Source organism: Oncorhynchus nerka, linkage group LG6, assembly GCF_034236695.1.
Source record: "Oncorhynchus nerka isolate Pitt River linkage group LG6, Oner_Uvic_2.0, whole genome shotgun sequence".
Lineage (NCBI taxonomy): Eukaryota > Metazoa > Chordata > Actinopteri > Salmoniformes > Salmonidae > Oncorhynchus > Oncorhynchus nerka.
This window is the reverse complement of record NC_088401.1, coordinates 36,647,573-36,674,384: the sequence shown is the minus strand read 5'-3', so window position 1 is coordinate 36,674,384 and position 26,812 is coordinate 36,647,573. Positions and strand designations below refer to the sequence as shown.

General features: G+C 43.7%; 1 protein-coding gene across 1 annotated transcript; it reads right to left on the bottom strand.

Moving 5' to 3' along the window:
• Positions 1–14,638: 14,638 nt before the first annotated feature.
• Positions 14,639–26,001, bottom strand: inhbaa (inhibin subunit beta Aa). The gene is made up of 2 exons (XM_029661576.2): positions 25,071–26,001; positions 14,639–17,390 (listed from the first exon to the last, which is right to left on the bottom strand). The coding sequence occupies exons 1-2, from the start codon at positions 25,510–25,512 to the stop codon at positions 16,594–16,596; spliced, it is 1,239 nt and encodes a 412-aa protein (XP_029517436.1). The 5' UTR covers positions 25,513–26,001; the 3' UTR covers positions 14,639–16,593.
• Between the last annotated feature and the right edge of the window lie 811 nt (positions 26,002–26,812).

Below are 26,812 nucleotides of genomic sequence, written 5' to 3'. Positions count from 1 at the left end.
CTACCCAATTCATGTTTATGCCATGCTTACTGTAAATTGAGCTCTCTTAGCCATCAGCTTATAAATATTTTTTCAAACTTACCTTCACCTTGTACATAAGCAAGGAGTTAGAAGCACATGCTGGTGTGGAATCATATTCTGTACCACCTACAACAAAACACACAACAATACACAATTCAACCACCCCACTAATTGTATTGATCTCTATTAAACTGGCTAGCTTAGCACCAACCAACTGAGAACCAACTAACCATCCATACACCATCCATAAAGGTGGTGATTGACTCCGCTGTCCTGGCGTCGTGAGGGAGTTTGTTCCACCATTGGGGGGCCAGAGCAGCGAACAGTTTTGACTGGGCTGAGCGGGAACTGTACTTCCTCAGTGGTAGGGAGGCGAGCAGGCCAGAGGTGGATGAACGCAGTGCCCTTGTTTGGGTGTAGGGCCTGATCAGAGCCTGGAGGTACTGAGGTGCCGTTCCCCTCACAGCTCCGTAGGCAAGCACCATGGTCTTGTAGCGGATGCGAGCTTCAACTGGAAGCCAGTGGAGAGAGCGGAGGAGCGGGGTGACGTGAGAGAACTTGGGAAGGTTGAACACCAGACGGGCTGCGGCGTTCTGGATGAGTTGTAGGGGTTTAATGGCACAGGCAGGGAGCCCAGCCAACAGCGAGTTGCAGTAATCCAGACGGGAGATGACGAGTGCCTGGATTAGGACCTGCGCCGCTTCCTGTGTGAGGCAGGGTCGTACTCTGCGGATGTTGTAGAGCATGAACCTACCGGAACGGGCCACCGCCTTGATGTTAGTTGAGAACGACAGGGTGTTGTCCAGGATCACGCCAAGGTTCTTAGCGCTCTGGGAGGAGGACACAATGGAGTTGTCAACCGTGATGGCGAGATCATGGAACGGGCAGTCCTTCCCCGGGAGGAAGAGCAGCTCCGTCTTGCCGAGGTTCAGCTTGAGGTGGTGATCCGTCATCCACACTGATATGTCTGCCAGACATGCAGAGATGCGATTCGCCACCTGGTCATCAGAAGGGGGAAAGGAGAAGATTAATTGTGTGTCGTCTGCATAGCAATGATAGGAGAGACCATGTGAGGTTATGACAGAGCCAAGTGACTTGGTGTATAGCGAGAATAGGAGAGGGCCTAGAACAGAGCCCTGGGGGACACCAGTGGTGAGAGCACGTGGTGTGGAGACGGATTCTCGCCACGCCACCTGGTAGGAGTGACCTGTCAGGTAGGACGCAATCCAAGCGTGGGCCGCGCCGGAGATGCCCAACTCGGAGAGGGTGGAGAGGAGGATCTGATGGTTCACAGTATCGAAGGCAGCCGATAGGTCTAGAAGGATGAGAGCAGAGGAGAGAGAGTTAGCTTTAGCAGTGCAGAGCGCCTCCGTGATACAGAGAAGAGCAGTCTCAGTTGAATGACTAGTCTTGAAACCTGACTGATTAGGATCAAGAAGGTCATTCTGAGAGAGATAGCGGGAGAGCTGGCCAAGGACGGCACGTTCAAGAGTTTTGGAGAGAAAAGAAAGAAGGGATACTGGTCTGTAGTTGTTGACATCGGAGGGATCGAGTGTAGGTTTTTTCAGAAGGGGTGCAACTCTCGCTCTCTTGAAGACGGAAGGGACGTAGCCAGCGGTCAGGGATGAGTTGATGAGCGAGGTGAGGTAAGGGAGAAGGTCTCCGGAAATGGTCTGGAGAAGAGAGGAAGGGATAGGGTCAAGCGGGCAGGTTGTTGGGCGGCCGGTCGTCACAAGACGCAAGATTTCATCTGGAGAGAGAGGGGAGAAAGAGGTCAGAGCACAGGGTAGGGCAGTGTGAGCAGAACCAGCGGTGTCGTTTGACTTAGCAAACGAGGATCGGATGTCGTCGACCTTCTTTTCAAAATGGTTGACGAAGTCATCTGCAGAGAGGGAGGAGGGGGAGGGGGAGGAGGATTCAGGAGGGAGGAGAAGGTTGCAAGAGAGCTTCCTAGGGTTAGAGGCAGATGCTTGGAATTTAGAGTGGTAGAAAGTGGCTTTAGCAGCAGAGAGAGAAGAGGAAAATGTAGAGAGGAGGGAGTGAAAGGATGTCAGGTCCGCAGGGAGGCGAGTTTTCCTCCATTTCCGCTCGGCTGCCCGGAGCCCTGTTCTGTGAGCTCGCAATGAGTCGTCGAGCCACGGAGCGGGAGGGGAGGACCGAGCCGGCCTGGAGGATAGGGGACATAGAGAGTCAAAGGATGCAGAAAGGGAGGAGAGGAGGGTTGAGGAGGCAGAATCAGGAGATAGGTTGGAGAAGGTTTGAGCAGAGGGAAGAGATGATAGGATGGAAGAGGAGAGAGTAGCGGGGGGAGAGAGAGCGAAGGTTGGGACGGCGCGATACCATCCGAGTAGGGGCAGTGTGGGAAGTGTTGGATGAGAGCGAGAGGGAAAAGGATACAAGGTAGTGGTCGGAGACTTGGAGGGGAGTTGCAATGAGGTTAGTGGAAGAACAGCATCTAGTAAAGATGAGGTCGAGCGTATTTCCTGCCTTGTGAGTAGGGGGAAGGTGAGAGGGTGAGGTCAAAAGAGGAGAGGAGTGGAAAGAAGGAGGCAGAGAGGAATGAGTCAAAGGTAGACGTGGGGAGGTTAAAGTCGCCCAGAACTGTGAGAGGTGAGCCGTCCTCAGGAAAGGAGCTTATCAAGGCATCAAGCTCATTGATGAACTCTCCGAGGGAACCTGGAGGGCGATAAATGATAAGGATGTTAAGCTTGAAAGGGCTGGTAACTGTGACAGCATGGAATTCAAAGGAGGCGATAGACAGATGGGTAAGGGGAGAAAGAGAGAATGACCACTTGGGAGAGATGAGGATCCCGGTGCCACCACCCCGCTGACCAGAAGCTCTCTTATGATCAGTATAGACGATTACTGGTAGGGCACTGGAACCAATATATTCTTCAAAGTATTGCAGACATAACAAAGCAAGAGCTTCTTGTTCTATGGTTGCATAGTTTGCCTGACATTTGTTAAACTTTCGTGAAAAATATGAAACGGGATGATCCACTCTTGTCCTGCTGCAGTAGCTAGCATCTACCTCAAGTTTAAACGGTTGTTCAAAATCCGGAGCAGCAAGTACAGGGGTATTACACAAGAGTGCTTTAGCAGATTCAAAAGCTCTCTTACAATCAGGGGACCACTCAAACGATCTTGCCGGACTGAGCAAATCGGTCAATGGAGCAACTACTGCAGAGAAGTTCTTACAGAAACTACGGTAGTAGCCAACCATCCCCAAAAAGCGGCGTAGCTCTCGTCTGGTGGTAGGTGCGGGGAATGCAGTTATAGCCAAGACCTTGGCATCAACAGGGCGCACCTGTCCATGGCCGACCTCTTTACCGAGATAGATAACAGTAGCCTTCCCAAACTCGCACTTTGCCAAGTTCAGGGTTAGAGAAGCAGCTGCCAAACGTTCACATACTACCCTTAGAGTCAACATAATCTGACCACTCAATCTGACTAATAAATTACTAGATCATCAAGGTATGCACTACAATTGGGAACGCCAGCTAATACGGAGTTAACCAGTCGTTGGAAAGTGGCTGGTGCATTCCGCATCCCAAAAGCCATGACTGAGTACTGTAGGAAGTTGTCTGGGGTCACAAAGGCAGAAATCTCAGAAGGACGTGAGGTTAACGGAACCTGCCAGTAACCTTTTAAGAGGTCCAACTTAGTTACGTAATTAGCAGCTCCAGCAGTGTCGATACAGTCGTCCAGTCTGGGTAACGGGAACGAATCTGGCATTGTGAAAGAATTTACCTTTCGCTAATCCGTACATAACCTGGACGTGCCATCAGGTTTAGGAACCAAAATGCACGGAGAACTCCAAGGGCTGGAACTTGGCGTAGCCAGGTCATTCTCCAACAAATATCTCACTTCATCCCTCATTATCTCCCGCTTAGAAGCATTGACACGATATGGGTGTTGCTTGATAGGGGCAGCATTTCCAACATTATTGTCATGTTCAAACATATTTGTGCGAGTAGGAACGTCATTAAAGAGGATGGAAAACTGTGTAGTAGTCTCACAATATCGTCGGCCTGTCCGTCCGTTAACTTATTGGATATAGGGGGCGCTCTTTTAATTTATGGATAAAAAAACGTTCCTGTTTTAAACAAGATATTTTGTCACGAAAAGATGCTCGACTATGCATATAATTGACAGCTTTGGAAAGAAAACACTCGTTTCCAAAACTGCAAAGATATTGTCTGTGAGTGCCACAGAACTAATGCTACAGGCGAAACCAAGATGACATTTCATACAGGAAGTCCCCCAGATTTTGAATGCGCTGTGTTCCAATGTCTCCTTATATGGCTGTGTATGGGTCACGAATGAGCTTAGACTTTCTGTCGTTTCCCCAAGGTGTCGACAGCATTGTGACGTATTTGTAGACAAATCATTGGAAGATTGACCTTAACAGACTACATCTACCAGGTGGCCGTTTGGTGTCCTCCGTTGCAATTATTGCGTAATCTCCAGCTGCTTGTATTTTTCGTTTGCTTCGAGGAGAAACACAGCTGCCACGAATGATTTATCATCGAATAGATATGTGAAAAACACCTTGAGGATTGATTCTAAACAACGTTTGCCATGTTTCTGTCGATATTATGGAGTTAATTTGGTAAAAAGTTTGGCGTTGTAGAGACTGCATTTTCTGATTCTTTTCTTAGCCAAACGTGATGAACAAAACGGAGCGATTTCTCCTACACAAATAATCTTTTTGGAAAAAATGAACATTTGCTATCTAACTGAGAGTCTCCTCATTGAAAACATCCGAAGTTCTTCAAAGGTAAATTATTTTATTTGAATGTTTTTCTTGTTTTTGTGAAAATGTTGCCTGCTGAATGCTAGGCATAATGCTATGCTAGCTATCAATACTCTTACACAAATGCTTGTGTAGCTATGGTTGAAAAGCATATTTTGAAAATCTGAGATGACAGTGTTGTTAACAAAAGGCTAAGCTTGTGAGTGAATATATTTCTTTAATTTCATTTGCAATTTTCATGAATAGTTAACGTTGTGTTATGGTAATGAGCTTGAGGCTATAATTACGCTCCCGGGTACGGGTTTGCTCGACGCTAGAGGTTAAATGAACCAGACCTGACTGGAGAGACTCCAGCATTTCTGAGTTGGGCAATCTAATGCACTGCTGCTGAGTATTGCGCAGCTCCAATCCATCTCCATCATAAATATGACAGTCCACTATCATAGCAGTAGAGCAGAGGAGACAGCAGTACCTTCCTCTGTTTTTGAACTGTGTGATGGGTCGGGTGTGGTATGCTTTCAACATGTTAATGTGGCACACACGAGCTTGGCTGTTTCTATCAGGAGTTTGAAGTTCATAATCAGTTTCACTTATTTTCTTTTCAATGAAATAAGGACCAGAGAAAGGAGCTGACAGTGAAGATCCTGAAACAGGTAATAACACCAGTACTTGGTCACCTGGCTGTAGTGGATGAGAAACAGCCTCTTTATCATAGTGTCTTTTCATACTCCTCTATGAGGAAGACAGAGCTTCCTTTGCGAGAGCACAGGCTTGGTGTAGGCACTCACGAAAGCGACTAACATAGTCCAACATATTCTCATCTCCTGTACACAACTCTTGGGACAAAAACTGTTAAGGACTTTCATTGGTCCTCTCACTGTGTGACCAAACACTAGTTCAGCCGGGCTGAACCCTAGGGACTCCTGTACAGTTTCACGAGCAGCAAACAAAACTAAAGGAACTCCCTCATCCCAATCTTCCTCAGATTCCAAACAATATTTACGTAGCATAGACTTCAATGTCTGATGCCAACGTTGAAGCGTACCCTGAGACTCTGGGTGATAGGCGCTTGACACACGGTGCGTAATTGCTAAGGATCTTAACACCTGCTTGAAGAGCTTGGATAGGAAATTGGTACCTTGATCACTTTGTACCACCTTAGGTAACCCGAATGTCGTGAAGAATGTAATTTAAGGCCTTACTACCAGAACAGTAATCCTTCTCAGAGGAATAGCCTCGGGGTATCTTGTTGCCATACACATAATTGTTAACAGAAACTGGTTACCCGATTTTGTCTTCGGTAACGGTCCAACACAATCAACCACCACATGTTCGAATGGTTCACCTATTACAAATATTGGACAAAGAGGAGCGGGAGGAATAACCTGATTTGGTTTTCCTGTTATCTGACATGTGTGGCATGTCCGACAGACCTGAGCCACATCTTGTTTTAAACCTGGCCAAAAGAAATGTCGAAGGATCCGATCATAAGTTTTTGTGATTCCTAAATGACCAGACCACTGGTGATCATGAGCAAGGGATAACACATTTTGTCAAAAGGCTGTAGGAATCATTATTTGGTAAACAGCATTCCAATCTCAGCCCGCGTCATCATGGGATGTCCATTTATGCATGAGGAGATTAGCATCAATGAAGTAAGCCACGTTTTTCTTCTTTACCTCTTCCAATGAGACAACACTAGAAAAACATTTAGCAAGCTTGTTGTCAAACTTTTGGTTAGCAATCAGCTCACGAGTGACTGGTAACTGTGGGCTGTTTGTCAGAGGTGATCATGCCAGAGGTAGTGCACAACCCATCCTCTTGATCAACCTCTTTGAACAGAACAGTGTTCGACAAATCTATCACGTCACCCTGTTGTCGTGCCTGAGCACGAGTGACAGCACAAGCGGGGAACACATGTGGATAACTCTGTGCCAGCTCATTGGAGAGAGAGTGGTCACCTTTATCCAATACTTCCAATACGGGTAGTACCTTTCCTCCGGCAATATCGTTACCCATTATAAAGGTCACACCTTTTACTGGCAACTTAGGACGTACCCCCACTCTGAATATTCCACTGATTAACTCAGTGTACTTTCACAAAGTGCAATGGCACTGGGACAATACCCATTTCAATACCCTGAACTAACACACTGGAACGACAGTATGTATCGTCGGAAAAGGGCAACACATCAGACAATATAAACGACTGCGCCGCACCAGTATCTCTAAGGATTTTGACCGTACGCTGAGACGCGTCATTCGTTAGGGACACAAACCCCTTGAAAATGAATGGTTCATAACTGTGGTCGGGGACTGGGTCTTTCAAACTACAGTTACCCTGAGGCACCTGTTTCGTTTCAGACCTCATAACCGTACGAATTAGACCAACACCTGCTTGGCACGAATAGGCATCCCTTGTTTGCGTTTAAGCAGGAAGCAGTCATTAATCATATGTCCCACCTTATGACAATAGAAACAGGGACGCTCATTTTTCTGGCGTGCTTGATATACAACTGGCCGACTAGGGCTACAAGTAGGCAACTCAGTGGCTCTACTCTCAGTATGAGCCGTCAACACAAACTCATCTGCCAACAGACGCTTCTGACAGGGAGGATACTTTCTGTACATTTAGGTAAACTACAATGCGTTCGGGTAAGCAATTTTTAAACTCTCCCAACAAGATTAACTCCCGGAGAGAGTTGAAATCAGTTACCTTACTAGCAGCATGCCATTTATCAAATAGATTTCCCTTGTCTCTAGCAAATTCCACATAAGTCTTACTAAAATACTTTCTATGAGACCTAAATCTCTGTCGGTATGCCTCAGGCACAAGCTCATAGGCACGAGGAACAGTAGCTTTGACCACTTCATAATTCAAACTGTCTTCAAGAGGTAGCGCTGACAAAACCTCTTGGGCTTTACCAGTTAATTTACACTGAAGTAATAGGCACCATACCTCTTCAGGCCATTTCAATGCTGCAGCTTTACATTCAAAAACACAAAAATAGGAGTCAACCTCTGACTCTCTGAACAAAGGTACTAAGTCAATCTGCCTACTAATGTTAAACGTGTTGGAAGCTCCAGCTGGTGAGGATGACTCACTAATTGTCACAGCCGGAACGGAGGCTAGCCTCGCTGTCTCTGCCTCCAGTTCCATCTGGCGCATTTTGAACTCCAACTGCCTCTGTTCTCTGTCTGCCTCAATTTTACACATATCCAACTGGAGATTTTCTCGCCTAATTTGGGCTCTCTCTTCCGCCTCCAGTTGAAACTGTATTGAACGGACATCCCTCCTGGCATCACCGGTTGACTGTGGGGAGAGTGGATCAAAATTGGGCAATGTGGCTTGAGCTTTAGCCTCGCCCTCAGACACCAACGGGCTTAGAGGAGCAGCAGCATCCCCTACAGGGGTAGTAGGCTCAGGCAGCGGTAACACAAGCACCTGCTCTTCCAACAATACATTTAACACCAGCTTTTTAACCTCCGCCTTAACACTCTGCGGAATCGATACTGAATAATTGTCAGTCAAGGTAATTAAATCAACTCTACTACATCTGTCAAAACTCTCCCACGTAGGGTTATCCAAAAAGGATTTCAAATCGAAAGTAGCCAACTACACAAAGAGCCAACAAATAGCAAACACTAATTCTACATCAGCTATGACGCTCAACACTGAACTAGACCACTATAACAATCTGCATGAGCGGCAGGGTGTCAATTATGACAGATCCCGGACGACCCCCCACTTATGTTACGAATCCCCTTTGGCCCGGCAGTCTAGGGGGGATGGTAACGAGAGCCGTAACATAACTCATGCATATTATAATAGTGACAAAGTAAAAGTGTGAACAAAAAACCACAGACAACTGTGGGTCAAACACTCAGGGTTTATTTGAAAACTCACGGTCAAGGGGGGGCAGGAAAAGGGGCTGAGCTGGACCCAAGGAAAGAAACAAATATTTTTTTTAAACACCCCTAAGCTAGACTAGCCTACTACTATACAGATAGCTAACTAACCAACAATACAATGGGCCCAGTTCTACCTAGTGTTCTTAGACAAAGTAGTCCTACGGGTAGTGCATGCCCATGGGCAACTTGTCTTGGTTCCCCCTTTTCCCACCATTAAACACCATAACAAAAACAATACTCACAGGTGGGGACAAAGTGATATGGAGGTGCTAAAACAAACAAGAGAACTACCAAGAGATTGTATGACATAGAGATATTGACAGAGAGATTGTGCTCTAGAGGAAACATGGGACAGGGTTTTTAAACCAAGGGAAAAGGGATGTGATAGGGTAATGGAAATAGGAGTTGTGTCTTCTGATTGACGATTGATTGGTGACTGATTGGGGAGTGATGATTGCCACCTGTGAGGAGAGAAGGAGAGAAAATAACACACAGGATACACACACACACACACACCCAGGATGCCTGTATCCTTAACACACACACAAACACTTCACAAGATGCAGATACATTTATTGAAACTTTGACCCTTTGAATGTTCTTACACCCACTGTTATGTAAGTGTGGTAGAGAGAGAGAGTTGAAAACAGCAGGTCCGGGACAAGGTAGCACGTCCGGTGAACAGTTCAGGGTACCATAGCCGCAGGCACAACAGTTGAAACTGGAGCAGCAGCTCGACCAGGTGGACTGAGGACAGCAAGGAGTCATCAGGCCAGGTAGTCCTGAGACATGGTCCTAGAGCTCATGTCCTCCGAGAGAAGAGAAAGAGAGAGAGAATTAGAGGGAGCATACTTAAATTCACACAGGACACCAGATAAGACAAGATAAATCCTCCAGATATAACAGACTGACCCTAGCCCCCCAACACATAAACTATTGCAGCATAATTACTGGAGGCTGAGACTGTAGGTGTCGGGAGACACTGTGGCCCTGTCCGACTTTACCCCGGACAGGGCCAACCAGGCAGGATATAACCCCACCCACTTTGCCAAAGCACAGCCCCCACACAACTAGAGGGATATATTCAACCACCATCTTACTACCCTGAGACAAGGACGAGTATAGCCCACAAAGATCTCCCCCACGGCACAAACCCGAGGTGGGCGCCAACCCGGACAGGAAGATCACGTCAGACTCAACCCACTCAAGTGACGCACCCCTCCTAGGGACAGCATGGAAGAGCAACAGTAAGTCAGTGACTCAGCCCCCATAATAGGGTTAGAGGCAGAGAATCCAAGTGGAGAGAGGAGAACCGGCCAGGCAGAGACAGCAAGGGTGGTTCGTCGCTCCAATGCCTTTCCGTTCACCTTCACACCTCTGGGCCAGACTACACTCAATCATTGGACCTACTGAAGAGATGAGTCTTCAATAAAGACTTAAAGGTCGAGACTGAATCTGCGTCTCTCACATGGATAGGCAGACCATTCCATAAAAATTGAGCTCTACAGGTGAAAGCCCTGCCTCCAGCGTTTGCTTAGTAATTCTAGGTACAATATGGAGGCCTGTGTCTTGTGCCCGTAATGTACGTGTAGGTATGTACAGCAGAACCAAATCGGAAAGATAGATAGGAGCAAGCCCATGTAGTGCTTTGTAGGTTAGCAGTAAAACCTTGAAATCCTCCCTAGTCTTAACAGGAAGCCAGTGTCGAGAGGCTGGAGTAATATGATCACATATTTTGGTTCTTGTCAAGATTCTAGCAGCCGTGTTTAGCACTAACTATTATTTAGTGCTTTATTTAGTGCTTTATCCAGGTAGCTGGAAAGTAGAGCATTGCAGTAGTCTAATCTAGAAGTGACAAAAGCATGAATATATTTTCTGACAGAAAGTTTCTGATTTTTGCAATGTTATGTAGATGGGAAAAAAAGCTGTCCTTGAAACAGTCTTGATATGTTCGTCAAAAGACGAGATGAGTGTGCAACCATCAAGATTAATTGTCAGATCCAACAGAAGATCTCTTTGCTTCTTGGGACCTAGAACTAGCATCTCTGTTTTGTCCTTGTTTAAAAGTAAAACATTTGCCGCCATCCACTTCCTTATGTCTGAAACATAGGCTTCCAGGGAGGGCAATTTTAGGGCTTCACCATGTTTCATTGAAATGTACATCTGTGTGTCATCCACATAGCAATGAAAGTAAACATTATGTTTTCGAATGACATCCCCAAGAGGTAAAATATATAGTGAAAACAATATTGGTCCTAAAACGGAACCTTGAGGAACACCAAAATGTACAGTTGATTTGTCAGAGGACAAACCATTCACAGAGACAAACTGATATCTTTCCGACAGATAAGATCTAAACCAGGCCAGAACTTGTCCGTGTAGACCAATTTGGGTTTCCAATCTCTCCAAAAGAATGTGGTGATCGATGGTATCAAAAGCAGCACTAAGATCTAGGAGCACGAGGTCAGATGCAGAGCCTCGGTCTGACGCCATTAACCTCTTCAACCTATGGGGGCGCTATGTCATTATTGGATAAAAAAACGTGCCCGTTTTAAGCGCAATATTTTGTCACGAAAAGATGCTCGACTATGCATATAATTGCCAGCGTTGGAAAGAAAACACTCTGACGTTTTCAAAACTGCAAAGATATTATCTATGAGTACCCCAGAACTGATCTTACAGGCGAAAACAAGATGAAACTTCAAACAGGAAATGAACAGGATTTTTGACGCTGTGTTTTACTAACGTCTCCTTATATGGCTGTGAATATGCTGTGAACGAGCTTATGCGCTCTGCCGTTCATCCAAGATGTCTGCAGCATTGTGGCGTATTTGTAGGCATATCATTGGAAGATTGGCCATAAGAGACTACATTTGCCAGGGGGCCGTCCGGTGTCCTTTGTCTAAATTGGTGCGCAATTGTCAGTAACACTCATTTTGCCATGGGATACAGACAGAGAAGCACACTTCCAGGAACGATACCACATTGAAGAGATATGTAGAAAAACACCTTGAGGATTGATTCTAAACAACGTTTGCCATGTTTCAGTCGATATTATGGAGTTATTATGGAAAAAGTTCTGCTTTTTTTTACCTGAATTTTCGTTTTTTTTTGGTAGCCAAACATGACGCAGAAAACGGACCGATTTCTCCTGCACAAATAATCTTTCAGGAAAACTGGACATTTGCTATCTAACTGAAATTCTCCTCATTGAAAACATCCGAAGTTCTTCAAAGGTAAATGATTTATTGAATGTTTTTGCTGGTTTTTGTGAAAATGTTGCCTGGTGATGCTAACGCTAAATGCTAATGCTAAATGCTAACGCTAAATGCTAAATGCTAGTTTTGCTATGGTAGAGAAGCATATTTTTGAAAATCTGAGATGACAGTGTTGTTAACAAAAGGCTAAGAATGAGAGCTAGCATATTGATTTCATTTCATTTGTGATTTTCATGAATAGTTAACGTTGCGTTATGGTAATGGGCTTGAGGCTGTAGTCATGATCCCGGATCCGGGTTGGCTCGACGCAAGAAGTTAAAAGGTAATTTACCACCTTCACAAGTGCAGTCTCAGTGCTATGATGGGGTCTAAAACCAGACTGAAGCATTTCATATACATTGTTTGTCTTCAAAGCTGCGCAACAGCTTTTTCAAATAGAATTGAGAGGAATGGAAGATTCGATATAGGCCAATAGTTTTTAATATTTTCAGGGTCAAGGTTTGGCTTTTTCAAGAGAGGCTTTATTACTGCCACTTTTAGTGAGTTTGATACACATCAGGTGGATAGAGAGACGTTTATTATGTTCAACATGCGAGGGCCAAGCACAGGAAGCAGCTCTTTCAGTAGTTTAGTTGGAATAGGGTCCAGTATGCAGCTTGAAGGTTTAGAGGCCATGATTATTTTCATCATTGTGTCAAGAGATGTATTACTAAAACACTTGAGTGTCTCTCTTGATCCTAGGTCCTGGCAGAGTTGTGCAGACTCAGGACATCTGAGCTTTGGAGGAATACGCAGATTTAAAGAGCAGTCCATAATTTGCTTTCTAATGATCACGATCTTTTCCTCAAAGAAGTTCATGAATTCATTACTGCTGAACTGAAAGCCATCCTCACTTGGGGAATGCTGCTTTTTAGTTAGCTTTGCGACAGTATCAAAAAGACATTTCGGATTGTTCTTATTTTCCTCAATTAAGTTGGAAAAATAGGATGATCGAGCAGCAGTGAGGGCTCTTCGATACTGCACGGTACTGTCTTTCCAAGCTAGTCGAAAGACTTTCAGTTTGGTGTGGCGCCATTTCCGTTCCAATTTTCTGGAAGCTTGCTTCAGAGCTCGGGTATTTTCTGTATACCAGGGAGCTAGTTTCTTATGAGAAATGTTTAACGTTTTTAGGGGTGCAACTGCATCTAGGGTATTGCGCAAGGTTAAATTGAGTTCCTCAGTTAGGTGGTTAACTGATTTTTGTCCTCTGACGTCCTTGAGTAGGCAGAGGGAGTCTGGAAGGGCATCAAGGAATCTTTGTGTTGTCTGAGAATTTATAGCACGACTTTTGATGCTCCTTGGTTGGGGTCTGAGCAGATTATTTGTTGCGATTGCAAACGTAATAAAATGGTGGTCCGATAGTCCAGGATTATGAGGAAAAATATTAAGATCCACAACATTTATTCCATTCCACAAAACTAGGTCCAGAGTATGACTGTGACAGTGAGTAGGTCCAGAGACATGTTGGACAAAAACCCACTGAGTCCTTCCAACTTCCTGTATTATACATTTAGATAACATATTTTTTTTAATCATTCATTAATGTAGTCCTTGCCACATGCTTTGAGCGTTGGCGCAAGTGTAGAAGGATTCCACCTTTTTCTGGTATTGTCACCTTGCATATTTGATGGCTCATTCGTAGCCTTGACCATAGCCTCAGGGTTAGTTGCTATAGCCCTATGTGTGGTGGCCCTGTCCTTTAGTTTGGCACATATCCAGGGCGTCTTTTAATTAATGACCATCAAAAGGCTATGACCCACAACTGCTGCTCACCCAAAGGGAACACCCTTCTGTGGTTTCTGCTGGCCTTTTGATCCTCAGCTACTGAACTATTATAATCTGCAAGCCATTTCGGTGTTCCCCTTGTCATTAAGAGGGGGTGGCTCTATTTTTAAACAGTCTGCCTAACACTCAGCTTTATGTCATCTTAACAATTATATATTTGGCCATTTTAGTGTTTCTTTCCGCTTTCGGGAAAGAAGGGTCTTTCTACTGTAAGAGCGTGAGCACAGTAGATGTATGTGACGAGCTCCACCCGCAGCATGACACCACATTCCGTGGGCAGTGGATAGGAAATACAAGGCTGTCCTCATGGCTTGGTCATTTCCTTCATAGCCAAACCACTGTCTCTCTTGTTTTGCTTCTTGTCTTACCTCATCAATGTAAACTGAGCTGGCCGAGGTCTACTCATGAAAGACACCATATGCTCTGTGAGCAAGTAGTCATGCAAGCGTTTGCACGCAAAATATCCTCTCCAAAACACCAGCCTGTCTTGGTTTTCATGTTGCTCTCATTGGTGTTTTGCGTCAGTTAATCCGTGACAGTTTTGTCTCAGTTAATCAACTCAATACCAATAATATAAAAAGACTTGAGTTAGTATCTGATAGACGGTTTCCACAATGATGGAATTCTTGTGCATGTGTGTGTGTGTGCCTGTGTGTGTGTGTGTGTGTGTGTGTGTGTGTGTGTGTGTGTGTGTGTGTGTGTGTGTGTGTGTGTGTGTGTGTGTGTGTGTGTGTGTGTGTGTGTGCTCACACATAAGGTCAAATATAGGGCAGATCTTCTTTTATGGTTTATGCTTATGGGTAACCCATTGCTTTGTGTTTTATGAATTTAACACACTGGACTGAATATGCGTAGAACACATTTTCAGAGATTTCCCAAAACCAAAAACAACACATTTCTGTTTTAGTGTACATCCTTTTAACTTTAATGGTGAAGCGAAACAAAACAAAAAACTTTAAAATAAATTAGATAGAAAACTTAGCCACAAGCACGTTTTTGATTTGTACAACAAAGCAATGCAACATATTGGTATCTGGCTTTCCATATATACAGAATAAAATATTATTTTATTCCACTTGTTTCAGTGTAATTTATTTTGTATTAATAAAATAAAATGAAAACAAATACAACCACATTTTTTTTCTTCTTTTTTAAAATGTTTTCTCTATTAATATGTTTGTATGCATCAATGCACAATGTAAGATACATTGTGCTTCTATAATGTTTAATGAGTCTATACTTTGTGAGAGAAGGTTTCGGTAACACTTTATTTGACATCCCATTTTAAATGTGTATACTTTGCATGATATTAACCAATAATCTATGTGCAATGGATACTTTCTTGGACAGTACTTCAACACTATCAGCATTGAAATAGAATTCAATACAACTGGTATCTGCTGTATCTCGTACCAAATGGTATATTGTGAAGCTTATGTCAATGAATCTCAAGGAAGCTGAAGTGTAATGACTATGTATTAATAAGGCCATTTCTAAATAACTACCCGGTAAACAGTGGGCAGTAAAATAAAGTGTTACTAGGTTTCGAATTGCTTAATTTCAGACATCGAAAGAAACCAACCCTCCAAACAATTTGTTTTACTTGTTGTAAGATGGGACCTTCCAATATTTGGTGAGATATTTGGAAATATTAAACTGTTTTAACTAGATCTTCAGGATATTTCCAAATTCAATGGACACATTCATTTTCCTCCAAAACACGACAACATTGGCCTACATAAGTGCTTTTTTTTCAGTTACATTAATAATACACTCTCCAACAACATAGTAATGTGTGAAAAACATAGGTCAGAGTGAAGCATTATGGGAAATGACGTTTATGTGCAGGAGCTGAAGGAATGTTTGGGCACTGATGCTAGGCTATGCTAAGGCTGACCTGGACATCTTTGTGAAGTGATTGCTAACAGCCTCACAATGACGGTTGGCAACGCTCACACAAACTCTTTGGTGTGGTCCAAAAAATGCTGTAGTCATAAATGTGTCTACGTGTTCTCGAAATGTTTTAAACTCATGTGCTCTATTGATTTGTCCATTCATAAGTGCTTTTTAACCTCTTTTAGAATACCATTTATATTTGTGACTAGGCTGATCAGAATGTTGGTATAGTGCAAACTGAAAACGTTCGTAACGTTTTTAAAAACAATAAACAATAATATTATTATCAATAACAAAAATTATAATAATTATACATAGAGAAATGTTTGGTTCCAGCATCTGGTCAAACTTGTTTCTTTCAAGTATCTCTCAACACACACACACACACACACACCACACACACACACAAACACAGGCACACTAAAACAAACGTAAAACATAGTTTAAAAAAGTTTTCCTTTTTTATGTTTTGAAAAAGTAAACAATTGAGAAAATGAAACAGGCAAAATAAAAATACAAATCGTAATACTTGACAAGTTGCATAGTTTTGAGATTTTTCAGGCACCTCATTCGCATGGTCTCTCGTCTTGCAGTGCATTAAAGGAGCAACTACACTGTATCTGGGTCACATAAATATCCTCTCACCTCACTCTCTTTGTTTTGTAACAAAAATATATTAAATATTATTTTTATTTTTTTTCTGAAAGTGCCGCAGAGATTTCTCTGAGTTGTAGATACCCCCTGGACTTGCCGACGACCGGAGAACAAGCCAGTCATCAAGTCCAAAAAGGAGTCGGTCTTGACAAGTGTCATGCGCTTAACAGAGAGCGAGAGATAAAGGGAGAAGGGGAGAAGAACAGTGACTCAATGCATTCTGCTTCCTTCATCTACCTCCTCTTCTTTCATTTAGTTCTTTCTCTCTGGGCATGAGACCAACCTCCCAGCCCCTCTAGTTCCGCTAGGCTTTTAGGAGCAGCCACACTCCTCTACGACCATGTTCTGGATATCCTTTTTGACGATCTTCTGCTCCTCGTTGTAGTAGAGCATGGACATGGCGCGTAGCCGCGTCGGCACGCAGCACGACTTGATGTTCTGGAAGGGTGCGTAGCCCCGTATGCGGTAGTGGTTGATGACAGTGGAGTGGAAGGACAGCGAGGAGCCTGTAATGCTGGCCACGTGGCTGGGGCAGTCGCCTTCACAGTAGTTGGCGTGGTAGCCCCCTGGCGCTATGATCCAGTCACTCCAGCCAATGTCCTTGAAATTGACGTAGAACTGGCGCTTGCAGCAGGCACTCACCTTGCCGTCGCACTCCAGGCCCCGCTTGCGGCGCCGCCGTGGCTCACCGCCCTCACCCTGCTGCACCACTGCCATCAGGAAGGGCCGGTGGGACTGCTCTCGCTCCTGGCCGCTGCTGGCCGACACCAGGATGGGCGTGGCGCCAGTGTTGGCACACAGCGGGCAGGAGACCCTCAAACTGAGTGTACTGCCGCCGCGCTTCAGCAGGGCCTGGACGCTGGCCGAGACTGGAAAAGTGTGCCAGCCGCTGCGCCGCGTGTCCACCACCTTCTCAGCCAACGGCACCGGCGCCGTCTCCTCACGGCCGTCTCCACCACGGTGCTGCTGCAGCAGGCGGATAGTGACCTTGGCACGGCTGCGGTTGGTCTTGGCTAGCCGGAGGAAGATCCATACATTAGCCTGCTCCACCAGAGACAGCTCGCCGCCCTCCTTGGAGATGAGGAAGTTGACCGCGCCCTGGGAGTCGCCTACAGAGGAGAAGTAGAGAGAGGATCGGAGGATTAGATTAGTAAAACTCTGTAATAAAGTCTGAGCTCATATCAGTGTAAGTGAAGGCTTTGCTGCCTGGTCCTTGAACTGCAACGGCCACATCTGAGTCTGATGGGGTGTGATAGGGCCACATCAATGGGACAGAGTAATTTTAGGCATGGAGCACGTATCATTAGCATTGCCTTGCTTGACATGACTTCACACACAGTAAAGTTCTGGTCTGTTTTTTTTTTTTCAATTAACTTTTTGGGGTTCAATAAATCAGAAAATGTGGGGACGTCATTTGGAAATGAATGTGTTATGTGCAATGCTAACAACAAAGTGAAAAGTATTTACAGGAGAGAGTCAAAATGTACATTTTGGGTACAACATGCAAATATGTTTTGTGACATGTACACAGTCACTCACTGCACACACACACACACACACACTCATTCACAAGCACGAGCAAGCACATGGCATGACACAACACAAGAGGACTGTCCATGACATACTTAACAAACCCATCACAGAATATAATTTTGTGGTTTAAAAACCACAACATGGCAAAACAAACTTTGTGTCACCTTTACTGGCGATCATTATGGCAGCACACAATAGCCAGTGGCAAGTCTTTCAGAAATGTACAGTAAGAGGTTGAAGGATGTCAGTTATTACCCATAATAAGTACCCTTTTCACAGGCAAATGTGAATTCACTTGTGATGTGGCAACGTGTCTTCACTAGTGTCACTATGGGAGGCCTGCTGGTGTATTTGAGCTCAAATCTCTCAGCTCTGGATCAAAACTGGCTCATGTCCATGGCCCTAAGCAGAGGCATGGAGCAAGCCTCTGGAAAGCTTCTTCTAACAGATCATTTAGAACGTCTAGGCTAATCCCTTGCATTTACATAGGCAAATCTTTACAAAGTGATGTCTCAACAGCACATACTGTAAAGCTCACTTTCTGGCTGTTAACTTTGGCTCTGTGTGCTCAGAGTAAGATATTCCTTTCCTCTCTTTTTTTGTGGACAGACACTGCGTGTTGTTGATGAGCTACATGTCCACAGTGGCTGTGATGTCATTATTAGATGGGTCTGTTTTTTTTAACTACACAAATGTCGCTTGAGTTGGACAGCATTTGTCATTGTAGACTCTCCCTCTAAGAAATCCCAATGAGCCCCAAAGTATTCCTAGTACTTCCATGGAGGTCATCATCAATGCTTTCTGTTTGTTTAGCCCACATTTGGTTGCAACAACAATGGCGACAGTTCTCTCTGTGTGTGTGTTTTTGTGCGTGTGTCCACAGACCATACCCATCTGTCCAAACACAGCCGCTGCATCACAAACGCAGCCTAAAAATAATGGGCGTTTGCCAGCGGTGGCTCCGTCCATTGTTCCTTCTTAATCCTGCACTGGGGCGAAAGAATGGGACTTGCGTTAGAGTTTCCTAAGCTGTACAAACCAAAGGGGGCCCTAACCCAAAGAAAACCCGCCCTTGGAAGTACATTTGAGTACACCGCTGCTCAACATGGTCCCTGAAAACATTTGTGAGAAAAGAAGGGGGAAAAGACTAAAGAGAGGTACAGTAATCCCTGAACAATAAACACCAATTGTGCTGACAAGAAGGACAGTTTGCGCAGCTGTCGCACACACAAAGATAGAAAATAACATTGACACATTCCTACCTCCCCCTTTGCTTGTCTTCAAAAAAAGGAGATGGAGTGAGGGATGGGCACGAAATACCTGAAAGCTTAGAGGAGTATAAGTGGGGGGGGGGGGGGTTCTCTTCTATCCAAGTACTCTCCTAATGAATGTGTCCAATAATCCCACTCTTTATCCAGTTTACATTTGGAGGGAATAATGGCCTTTGAACTTTTTGATCCTTGAGGTTCCAGTCATATTTTATGGAGTTCTAATACTCCCACAGCCACTCCTGAGGCATCATTTCCATGAAAAAACATAACAGCCAGAAAGATGCCACTATAACACACTATTGAGGCATATCTTGTTTACCAATTTAAGAGAAATAGACATTGTTTTATAAAGGTGTACTGCCTAATTTGAGGAATGCCTAGAAATTCACATGAACTCAATCCTATACAATCTGTGTCATTTTATCAGATTTTTTTGCAACCTGAGGTGAACTGCAAGTTGCGGTGGAGATAGCAGCTTTAATACCTGCCAACTCAAAGTCCACTAGTAGACCTACTTTCAGAGCAGACTAAACAGAGTACTTTTTTTCATATTTGCCTCTTGGCAGCTGCAATTTTTTAAGAGTTCTGGTTTGATAGATCAAGCACTGAAAGATTATGGCTTAATGTCTCCTGGACAGCATCAGGTATAACCACATTTTATTTGTAAATATCTGAATTATATGAATGATCATCTTGATAAGTAAAAGGCTAAATGTATTTCTTGAAAAATGTAATGTTGTTCACAGAATTGTATTTGCATTTTTCTCTGAACGTGCCAATCATCTCATTCCTCCCAAGTGGATCGCTCTTCAATTTCGTACTTGCCTGCTCTAACAGCCATATGTGGCTCTCAAGATGCTCCAGGAATGTTCCTGGTATGTTCTAATGACAATGACAGCAATGTTTGGAGAGCTCTTGTACAAATAACCCAGTGTTCTATGAATGCCATTGGGATATACGTTAGATGTTGTCACCCACCAACAAATTGAATCAGTTACATTTTAAGAATGCCTCTAAAACATGCATTGCAATTGTCTTATAATAAACTTGTAAAAAATGTTGGAGGCTATCTCATGTGTACCTGAAGTCAATCCAATAGCATTCCCTAAACACTATTACAGGTTACAAGTATAAGCCTTGGCTCATTGAATAGCACATTCATTAAGGGCAAAAAAGACCGTCCAAAAAAGTGTATCATAAGGAATAAGGTTTTGAAGTGTCTGTCCTATATCTAGGAGATATAGGAAAAGCTCTGGAAATATTTTTTGTTTTCTGGACACATATTTCGCTTTCTTTGTTGGCACAAAACCTCCAAACTTCCATTTTTTTTTTACCGGAACCAGGTTACCTTCAGACAAGTCCTAGGACACTTAAACATATAGTTGTCATTTTAGTTTTTAGGCCAAACTGTTCAGACGCTAACGTTTTCATGAGAAGACCGATTTTTGGGACGTATATCCTAATGCCATTCATAGAACACTGGGTTATTTGTACAAGAGCTCTCCAAACATTGCTGTAGCTCGGCCACCTTCCACCGCAGATGTGGAAGGCCGGCATAAGCAGATGTGGTGGATTGAGACGCAGCCCATGCAAAAACAAAACTGATTTTTTTATTTATTATGTTACTTAGGTTGATGCACGGATTTGTAAATCGTAACCCTTTGGAAAAAGTCAAACTAACATTCCATCTTGGCTGAGTTGATCAATTGACCACCGACTGACCACAGGAATCGCAAAGGTCAGTTGTGCCATCGGTCAAGTAGACCCTTTCACTTACTTCCCTGGACTCTCAGCCTTGCCATCTGGTGCTCCACTATCTCACTTGCAAAAAAATAATCTGTGCTGGCCTCTTTGGAAGGAGACGAATCAGCGGTGGGCTTCATTTATGACCCTGTACACACAATTAGACACCCAAACCCAGGAAGCATTCGCTCTGAGGCACAGCAGGCCAAGGCATCACAGGCCAAGGCACTCCCAAGACCAATGAGAAAAGTTTGGGAGAAACACTATAACCTTTGAAGACTGGGAGACACTCTGTCTCTATCTAGCTGCTTTATTAATAATTTCTGTTTGCTGGACTTCGATAAAGGAACTAGAACCGTCTCTTGAATCAACGTTTTGCCTGTCTTAGAGTCGGGACATTTTCTTGACGCGCTTTTGGAGTAGGCCTTGGCAGCATAATCATAATTTGGAGACATCAGAAAAGAGACCATGTCGGCCATGTCACGCCTAGGCTCTTATAAAGGGCTTTGGCCTCACATTTCTAAACATGTTTTATTGCTCTGACTGCTAGCAACTAGCACAATAATGAATGGTAGTGACAGCATTGAGGAAAAAAAACTTTTGAGAATTTTCCTTTTTCCTTCAATATGTCTTTGGGGCAATGCTTTTTTTTGTGTTCTGCTTTTAGCAGCACTGATGGTTCATTCATTGCATATACAGATATAGGATCTTAATTTGATCACCATGTTGCAGGATAACTTTTTTTGCAATGCAGTAAATGTTAAACTTGTAGTGTATTTGAAATTTCAGACTTGATGTATTGCAATTGTCTTATAAACTGGCTAAAATGAAGATCCTACATCTGTATACTGTTCCCAAGGGAGAGATGAGACCATAGATGTGGGAAGTAGAGTAGGGGGGGTTGAGGGTGCAGCTCCCCCGGCAAAATGAAAAATAATAATGAAAAATGAAAATAATAATAATAGTAACCCCCCCCCGGCCATGGATGACACAATATCTAACAGTAGTTAAACCTCTCAACCATGCAGGTTGACAAGCCAAACAAGAGACTCAAGGTTATAAATGCCAATTTAGGCTACAGTACAAGAATGTGCCATTGTATGCCATTTTGGACCATAATCTAAAAGTAAATGAAATATTATTGGAGAGGCATGTGAAGGGAGCCACTCTTTTGTAACTGATGTGGAATGTGACCAAGTCAATGTCGGCCTCTCAAGTCCTTGTGAGAGGAGTTCTTGAGGTTGACAACTGTGCTGAATACACAAAATACATGACCGAGGAGGACATTTTATTGGAACAATTAGTTAACTTACACTTAATAGGCAGAGGAGAGCTGTTTTCTCATACAAATCGACGTGTTAAAAATCTTCTGTCTAATGCTTATCTCTAAGCCAAAACACCTGTAGTCTATGTAGCCTAATCAACATGGCCGGAGAATGCGGTGCAGTGAGAGATACCCTGTGACCGGAAGATAAATGTGGACATCGGAATTTCACTAATGATGTGTTTAATTAATTGCTGTCCTCCACGGGTAGGTGGGTTGAAAGGGAGAGTGAATGCAGACTGTGGAGGAAATTGGCACTACCAGTATTCAACACTTTCCCCCCCAGTGAGCAAGGTTTTTTCATGGGAGACTGTCCCAACAGCCCAAAATAATTATTGAGGTCCATATTCCGTTGAATGAATCAATTATATGCAGCAGAACACCCCTACTGCACGGTTAACCCTAGTTATTTACATGTTTTTTAAATTATTATGAAAGACCCCCAATCGGAAGTGTGGGAGTCCACTCTTACTTTTTAATCTAAAGTTCATTCAAACGCCTATTCATATCAAACGGGAATGTTATGGTTTTTATATTTAAGCAATCAAGTACAGAGAACGTGAATGTGGAACCCAATGGTGACCCACACAGAAATCTGAAAGATTTCTTGAGTAGCCCACTCATGTCAAAACTACTCTGAATAAAGATGATGTAACTAAAGTCAGGCCACATCAATTTCTCGTCCCAAATGGACTTCATAGAATGATTTACTACTCACAGGCTGATCACTTGGGCTTTGAAATAGGTTAAAGATTAAACATTTGTTCTCAACGTATTAGCTGTGACTGCATCCAGTTTAATTCAACTTATTGAGTAATAGTTTGCAGACAATATTTGTATAACTAGGGCCACAGTATGGGCAAATGATGCACTCTAGGGATACGAACCAGACTGTATCCCCATGTAGTGTGTATGGGCATAGCATGGTAAAGCCTTGCTAAGAGATGTATCAGTGAGAAATGTAGGCATAAGCAGAACAGAAAAAATGAACAAAATGTCACTGTTGGAACTTATATTTTCAATTGGAAATGTTGCATATCTTTTATGTCGTCTTGCTGATTTATGCTAAGGCTTTGGTGTAATAATGTTTTGTCTGTCTGTTGAATTGATGTGAACTCGAGACATGGTATTTATGGTGGCATACAGATGTAGGATCATAATTTGATCACTTTTTTGTTGCTTTATTTTCACTTTAAAATGTCAAACTTGATTTGCCCTACAAAAAAATGCATCAACCCCCACAAAAAATCTTCCATGAATTGTAATCCACATCATAACTCACATTTCCTGTTACTGCAGGATTAACTGCAGGATTATTTTCCTCCTGTAGCGAACTGGCTCAAATTTGTACTCCCTGACTCAGGTATTCCTAAATGGTTCAACTGTTCTTTGAAGTGAATGCTGTTGAAAATGTCAGGGAGTGAACCTGGCTTCAGTAATGAGCAGCATAACATATTCTACTGCAAGGAAGGTAAGGAAAGGAAGGTAAGGAAAGTCTTTTTTGACTCGGCTTTGTTTCCTCAACCTCATGACTCGCATAACCTCATGACTCACATAACCTCAATACATGAATCAATTCATGTAAAATGATTTTAACACGTTTTTCTCCAAATTCTGAATTGCAAAGGGTCGCTTTCACTGCCATGTTATAGCAACTTGACAACTCTTTCTAAGTTTACTGTAAAACACGTTCTAGAATAAACATTTCTAGAATTCCTAAATGAAAGCTATTTAACTACCATTAAACTAGAAGAGCCTACTTTGAAAATGTACATAGTTTTCCTAGAATTCTTTGCTTGTACCTCAGGTTTTTTTTTAAACCACATAACAGGAACAACAACTTGACATCACACAAGGGAGGAAATTCTCATTCAAGTCTAAGTATTGGTTTTAAACACACACTGTGTGAGTGTAAGTACTGCAGTGGGATTCGCTAAATGTAGTCTGTCAAGTCTTAGTGAAGAGAGGCTCTTGAACTCACTGCAAATGTCAGTCATGACTTGGAGTGTACATCCTTTACACTCTCATTCAAGCACTCCTCTCTCTCCCCCTGCTGCGACACAGACCCAAGACCACTCAAAATCACCTTGCCAATTATACAGTGCTGTATTTATGAATCCAATAACCCTGTCTCTGACCCTACTGTACCGTTAAACATTCTGCACCTTCAATGACAGTCACAGTTTGCATTGAAAGGAAAAAGGAACAATGTTCTTTCGCTGACACAGTTCAGCTTTTTCTATATCCCATTTCCCCCTCCTGGACTATCTGAGGCAGAGCAGACCCAGATCTCTCTACACAACACACGCTTGACAGCACCTTTCAACGCATCACTCCACAGTCAACAGCCATCTTTAAACCCGTCTTGGAAGAAGAAAAACGGAGTAGAGGCAGTAACTGGATAATAGTTATTTTTTGTTTAACCTGAGGAGCCATTCTTTCAATAACTCTCTTTCTCGCTTGCTCACTCGCTCTCTCTCTCTCGCTCTACCTTTTCTGAGCAAAGCGCTGGCTTGGTCTCCCGGTGCGACCGCACTACTCTGAATAACTTCACAGCTGAGGGACTCAAGCCTGGGGGATTTCTAAGCAGATAATTGGTATTCTTTAAATCAGAAGGAGGTCATTAAGGACCTTAAGGGAGGGGTGGCAGGGGAAGGGGAAGATGCAAGCATCTCTCTGGGTACAGTCAACAGGTTCAACTGTTCTATCGCACAGGTGCAATTAAGCAGGTAGACACTACCCCCCTCCTCTCAAAGAATTAGGTCTGCAAACCTGCCAAACTGGGTTTCAGTCCTATAGCCTTTGTAGCGTTTAGCAAGGCTCCTTAGACAACACTTTCTGTTGTCCTTTCTATCACTCTATCTCTCTCTCACACACGCACGCACAATCACCCCACCACACACACCTGTGGCACTCACCAGCCTCTGCAAAGGTAATGATCTCAGTCGTCTCGGCCATGTCAGCGGGGTCGAGACGCCCGTGGCCCTCGTCCTCAATCTGGACGCTGCCGTCCTCGGCCACGCGTCCCACATGCAGCTTGCGGATGGCATTGAGCAGAGCAGCGCGGGGCACCGGATGCGTGACGTTGGGCCGTGCCTGCAGGTGCAGCATGTTGAGAATGTGCCTCTTCACCGCCTCCACCACGTCGGTTTTGCCGCCGTCCTCCTCCTCGTTTAGCCGTGCCAGGGCACATGACGGGCAGTTGGTGACCTCCGGTGCCAGCTGGGATTGGGACTGGGTTTGTGGTGGCGTCTGGCCACCACCCATCGCTAAGGAGTCCGCCATGGGCAAAGAGCTGCCACCGGCGCAGCTATGGGTAAAGAGCAGAAGAATCCCACTCAGCAGGGGCAGAGGAGACATCCTTGATGAGACGAGGTCTGCTGTCCGGACAACTAAGAGCAACTCAGCACGCACCAACTGGCAGGCGAAATGATGATTGGCGGAAAAAGTGTAGGTCCTCCTGCCAAAAGAGGGGTGGGGGGAAATCCTCCAGACAAAGTATACTTAAAAACTCTGGACAAATAAATACTAAGACTTGGACTAAAAGTTTTTAAAAAGTGACACCTTAAACTGAAGGAAAAGTGAGAACAAAACAATATAATCCTTGTATTGAAAAATGAGAGATGGATGGAGAAGGAGATGTGTGGACAGAAGATGGTCTTGCCAGTGCTGGAGCGGAGAGGCTGGCTGGTCCTTTGGGAAGTTTTGTGTGGGAAGGGCAATCGTCTTCAGAAGGTTACCCCAGGGAAGTGGAGTTCTCTGTAGAGGTCTGGGAGTGCTCTCTGTGCTCAAGTTGAATGGTTTTGTGAGAGTGGGCAGGGCTCTGTCTTTGCTGTTTCTCTCTCTCTTTCTCTCTCTCCCTCTGTACTTCTCCCTGTGTCTTACCGTAATTATACCTTCCTCCTCCCTCCCCTTCCTCCTGATCCCACCCTTTACTATCTCACTACTTCTGACTCATGTGTTTCACTAACTTTGCCTTTATTTATTTATTTTGGATTGTACTGTGTCTCACAGTGGAAGGCTTGCAAACGTTTTGTCCATTTTGATTAACCACATTTGAAAGTGCTTTAGTGGCAAATTATTTGCACTTCAAATGTTATTTTATCTTGTTGCTTTATCTCTTGTTGCTGCCAACCTCAACTTGCTCTGTTAAACTCACTTCTGTTCAATTCAAACAAATGGTTGTTGAATTATTTATATTATAATTGTACACATTTGTTTGCAGTGATGTACAGTAAGAAGTTCTGATATGGCTTGTGTACATGTATTTAGACTATGTTAAAAGTTGAAACTCTTACAGTACAAACATTCAACTCATTTTGTAGATGGGCATGATTAACTTGTCTGGTTACAAGGGGTAGATAGTATACAATATTAGGATTTTGTTTAAAGGACTTGTGGTCACCTTAAATGCAGAATTTCTGGTCACTGGTAAACACCAATCAAAACACAAAAACTCCACAATGCGTCAAACCCACTATTACCCATGTTGTGTCATTGTTTTCCATGTATTTCTCCTCAGTTTGACGTGGATGAGATGATTTGGTTCTGTTTTCCCTAAGGCCCAGTCTGCCGATTCACCAGGAAGTGACTACGGGGTTAACTTCCTGTTTTAATGAGTTGAGGTCAGACGGCTGGGATTCTCCGTGACTCTTCGACA